At 38.7% G+C, this 5,032-nt stretch overlaps 1 protein-coding gene across 2 annotated transcripts; it reads right to left on the bottom strand.

Moving 5' to 3' along the window:
- Nucleotides 1–16: 16 nt before the first annotated feature.
- Nucleotides 17–4,526, bottom strand: LOC102778300 (ubiquitin-conjugating enzyme E2 G1-like). Of its 2 annotated transcripts, none has more exons than XM_035906942.2 (6): nt 4,176–4,526; nt 3,694–3,796; nt 3,500–3,597; nt 1,442–1,620; nt 1,135–1,241; nt 17–932 (listed from the first exon to the last, which is right to left on the bottom strand). In XM_035906942.2, the coding sequence occupies exons 1-5, from the start codon at nt 4,216–4,218 to the stop codon at nt 1,146–1,148; spliced, it is 519 nt and encodes a 172-aa protein (XP_035762835.1). In that variant the 5' UTR covers nt 4,219–4,526; the 3' UTR covers nt 17–932; nt 1,135–1,145. The 2 variants fall into 2 exon arrangements, with proteins under 2 accessions (XP_035762835.1, XP_006788816.1); XM_006788753.3 differs by having other exon boundaries at nt 1,135–1,245; nt 4,176–4,523.
- Between the last annotated feature and the right edge of the window lie 506 nt (nt 4,527–5,032).

Below are 5,032 nucleotides of genomic sequence, written 5' to 3'. Positions count from 1 at the left end.
AAGGTTTCTACAGATAGAACAGTATCTGCACAACTTTATTCACACTTATATCAATACAACTATATTTCATTTGACATATCCATGCTCTTATAACCATAAAAAAAAGCTGTTACATAAACTTCTGTAAGAGGTATTAAAATAACTGCCGACCTGTGACCTCCTCCATAGGAATGAGAGAATACATTTACTCTACATATGCAATCACAAGGATAGGAAGAAAGTCTGTTAATTAAAAAAAATAAAATAAAATTCAAATCACGGGTTCTCTTTGGTTTGTATGAGACACCTTTTTTTCCTTGAGTTAAAAAAGGCCCTTAAATACAGTCCTTGCTGAAGATGGCTGAAGTTAAGGCAGTGTTCAAGTTCACCAACAAAGGAAAGAAGAAGCACCTGAGAAAGAGGAAGATGTTTCTAGATTTCCATCTGATCAATGACTGCGATTAATGAAAAACTGCATATATAGTGAAATGAGTGGCTCAGTGTTGCAAGTTGAAGGAAAAAAATAAAATAACTCGAGCAGTCGACACGCAACAGCTTGACTACAAATAAATAGATTAATATAAACAAGCTTTAGAGAAGGTGCGTTTATCCAGGTGCCTTCTCCAAAATCAGATTTTTTTTCCCCATACACAGAATTTAACATTACACTACTTAATATTTAGGATGATTTCCATAATTTATGTTAATACATTTACTTTGGGGAAAAAAAACCTAAATAGGAACAGTGTACTGTCAAATTTCATAAGTATGCAAGCCACACAAAAAGGCTGCACATGTCCTGCTAGTGAAATGCTGATAAAGTGGTAATGATTTAAAACTGCAGCATTGATGTTACTGCTGTTCAGCAATATTCATGAAGAAGTTTCTTCACTGGCGAAAAGTTGCAAAGATCTGCCAGCCATCTCCCTCAACGGGCAATCCACATCCAGCTCCTACCCAGAAAAAAAATAAACATTTCAGTTTCTGTTCTAGTTTCATAAGGAAGTAAATCACTATGGTAGAAGGCTGTGAATTCAGACGGCTCTAAAAATCTAAAGCTTCTTCTTGTCATACCTTAAAATGCAGCTAACGCCAAACCTGCTCAAAGGCAGCCTAGCAGATGTGAGGAGGTTAAATCTGGGTGATTGTACTTACAGAACTGATGATCAGACTGACGCCTTAGTCAAAAGCAGTGTCTTGGCTTTTCCGTACACAACGCGCCACCTTTTTCTTAAAAATTCCTGTAGGATCTTCTCTCCACTCTTTCTGCCAGGTATAATAGACACAGTGATTGCATACAGTGCATACACGTTTACTTCATTTCTCTTAGAGTTTACACGTTGTCTGAAGCTAGCATCTCTGAAAAATGTGATCTCATTTAACCAAACTTAGAGCAGACAGATTAAGATGTTTCCTGTAAACAGACAGCATCCAGTATCGCCTGGAGAACATGAGCACTTACAGCTGCATCCACATTGGCAGGAGAATCTACATTGGGATCTGCCAGCATGGAGATGACACTGATCATGATGGTCTCCACTGTATGGATCGGTAGCCAGCGCTCCTCAGGCTTCTCGTAGCCGTACTTGTCCTCACCAGGTTCATGCAGAATGGAAATGCAAACTTCGCCATTTTTTGCCACTGGCATAAAAGAAAACAGGAAAATAAACAGACTGTTACAGTGCTGCAGATATAAAATAAAAGGTAAAAGCTCATTAAGGGGCTTTTACCACAAGTGGTGCGGTTAAGCTTATTCCATACCACTTGTGATAAAAGTGGCTTATGTCATACCGCTTAAAAGTGCACGATTGATGGATCTATTGATCCTCACCCTACTGATATAGTTAACATACACAGACTACCAACTGAAGAAGCAATCATAATAGCAAAATAATGATAATAAAAGCAAAACATGTTTCTTCTTAAAGTGGTATTGGTTATGTATTTAGTGTCATTTAAAGAAATTTTTCCAGATTTACAATTTGTGTATGTTATAAAATGAAAATTTGAGTAATTTAATTATAAATATAATTAATTTGTTTTTGTCCCAAGTACAATCCACATTATTACTTAAAAAGCAGATTTACCATTCCTTCACTCTGGTATCACTCAATTTCAATCATTTCAACTAAATATTAATTGTGTTATGTATATATGATGAAACCAATCAGCCAGCTGAGAGACATAATCTGTTTAGCGTGTATTGAATCAGCCCTGGGACCCAAAACATGTCACCTAGAACAGGCAAAGGAGACATCCTGGAAGAGAATAGCAGCTCTACTCTGAGGTCCTCACTCCATTTCTAAAGCTGAAAGATGACACCCTTTGGAGAAAACTCATTTCCATCACTTGCACTTGTGATCTTATTCTTTCAGTCACTACTCAGAGCTTGTGACCACAGGTGAGAGTAAGGACATAGATCAGTCGGTAAACAGACAGACTCACTTTTACACTAGTCTCCTCACCACAACAGACCAGTACAGCACCCACACTGCTGCCAAGACTGCACCAATCTGCCTGTCACTTTCCCAACTCCCCTCTCTTGAGAACAAAACCCAGATATACTTGAACTCCTCGACTTGGTGCAGCAACTTGTCCCCTACCCAGAGTGGGCACTCTCTTCCAGCTGTGAACCGTGGCCTCAGACCTAGAGGTGCTGATTCTCATCTCAACTGCAAACCACTCGGGTGTAACCTGAAAGTCATTTCTCAATGTAGCCAACAAAACCATATCACCTGCAAGAAGCTGAGACAAAAGACCCGATATCCTCCGTCAATTAGCTGTGTCTAGAAATTCTCCCCATAAAACGAGTCTGTGACAAATGAAAGCCTTGGCGGAGACCAACACCCACTGAGATCGAGTCTGATTTAATGCTGGGAATGCAAACCAAACAACTAAAAACACCTAAAGCTAAATGAATACTACAAGTAGTTATAATACACAGTTTGCCTCTTGCTTTGCTCAGGGCATGCTGGCATGTCACAGAAGCAAACAGTTGCTACTTTCCCATCTGTGTTTTGGGAGCAAAGTAAACATTTTTTTTTTTTAATGTAGGTCTTCCAGTCGAGTGTTGGACAGCCACATCAGGTGTTTTCACTGTGATTTAGTAGTCATTAAAATGTCTTCAGAAATTGCAAAATGATGATGATTAATCTTGTAAATCACACACGCTGCTCTCCGGTATATAAGCTGCATTTATAGGGTAAAAGTAGGGGTATCGGCAATGCTGCCCCTGTATTTGCTTCATATCTGATCAATACCAAAATCTGCAGTATTGCACAGCACTACTGTACATACCTGAGTGGTAGGCTAAGGCTCACATATTCTTAAAACTCATAATTATTGTATTTTTTAATAATATAAATTACCATCTAAGCCATTGGCTGTGATTAGAAGTAATGTTTGCATAATCATAACCACAATTTAAGACCCCCCCCCCAAAAAAAAAAAAAATGCTAATTTCCTATCCTTTAATGTAGATTACATAAAGAGGAAGAGGTTCTGAGATGCTTGCTCTTACCATTTGGATGCCAGATTTCAGTGACGAACTTCATCTTAGGAGGCTTCAAAGGATAGTCGCGAGGAAACGTTAAGATAGCTTTGAAGAAACCTCCTTCACTGTAAATGAGAAAGGGGATGGTGTTAACAAGACCAGCTTTAGCTTCAGATGGATATAAATCCATTAGTTAAGATCAATAAACAAGAATCACTCACTATAATGTGTCTTGAGGTCCAATAACGACCACTTCCCATTGATAGATGTTATCATCGTCCACGAGCCCGGCAGAAAAGCCGTCCACTGGGTTCTTGATCAGTTCTGCAGATTCAAAGTGATCAAACGTGTTTAAACTCACCACGCTGTGTGTTTCGACTATCGTCAGGTAGACATGGAGAGAGCAAGCACATGTAATGAATGGGGGTGTGCTGACTTTTAAATAGTAGCTGTTGAGCAATAGCAGCTAGCCTTAGTCATATGTCCGCTAACAGCTGTGTGACACGCTATCTACGCGCGACACGTGCATTACAACTACATTTTCAAGCTTTTATATATAAAACACACAGGTCACATATGACAAACACTGCTACTACTAAACAACAACCAAACGAAACACGTCTGCTTCTCACTTGTGACTGACAATAAAATAAAGTTAAATGCTAGTGTCCACAGACTTAGCAGCAACAGTTAGCTAACTTACCTGATAATTGTTTACGCAATAACAACGAAGACTGTCCCGTCATTTTACAAATGTATGTTTTCGAGTAAGAAGTAACTAACACAAACTAAAGCTGTGGAAACGATTTACACCGTCCACGTTTCTTCTCTCTCAGACAGCGCCGTCAGTGACTTATAAAAAAAGTGGTCGGAGGAAGTTGGTGAGCTTTACCCTGAGTCAGATCTCTCAGGCAAATCTTCCTTCCAAGGTACGTAGCATACCACAAATGTCAGGGTAAAACACAGCTAAAACTGTGCTAAAATATTTAATTAAATCGAATAAAAATACAACTGGGTTTTAGAAAAAATGTAACGTAAATTAAATCATGTGCACACGTAATGACAGTTAAACAGCCAAATGCCGTGCATTTAAAAAATAAAAATAAAAACCTCTGTTATCTGCTAGCTTAAAAAAACCTATCATTTTACCTCTAATTTAACCAGGGAAACATTAAGACTACAGATATTAAAAATCTCCCTAACGAACATATAACTGACTAAAACACTTTGTTTCTACTTTATGCATATTAATGTATAATAATAATATAATAATAATGATAATAATACATTTTAATTATAGGCGCCTTTAAAGATCGTCAAGGTCAAGGTTACAGCAAAATAAAAACATAAGGCCCTATAAATGGTAAATGGCCTGTATTTATATAGCGCTTTTACTAGTCCCTAAGGACCCCAAAGCGCTTTACACATCCAGTCATCCACCCATTCACACACTGGTAATGGCAAGCCACATTGTAGCCACAGCCACCCTGGGGCGCACCGACAGAGGCGTTGTGTTGGTCAGAGACCGAGACTGTCCAAGCCGGGGCTCGAACCGGCAAC

The sequence above is a fragment of the Neolamprologus brichardi genome, chromosome 7, assembly GCF_056152115.1.
Source record: "Neolamprologus brichardi isolate AB-2024 chromosome 7, ASM5615211v1, whole genome shotgun sequence".
Classification (NCBI taxonomy): Eukaryota; Metazoa; Chordata; class Actinopteri; order Cichliformes; family Cichlidae; genus Neolamprologus; species Neolamprologus brichardi.
This window is presented reverse-complemented; position numbering and strand designations above follow the sequence as displayed.

Coding starts and splice junctions, on each gene's coding strand:
- LOC102778300 (XM_035906942.2), bottom strand. CDS start 4,218: ATGACGGGACAGTCTTCGTTGTTATTGCGTAAACAATTATCAG. Junction 1,621..3,499: donor TGAAATCTGGCATCCAAATG/GTAAGAGCAAGC, acceptor CTTTTATGCCAG/TGGCAAAAAATGGCGAAGTT. Junction 1,242..1,441: donor CTGCCAATGTGGATGCAGCT/GTAAGTGCTCAT, acceptor CCTGGCAGAAAG/AGTGGAGAGAAGATCCTACA.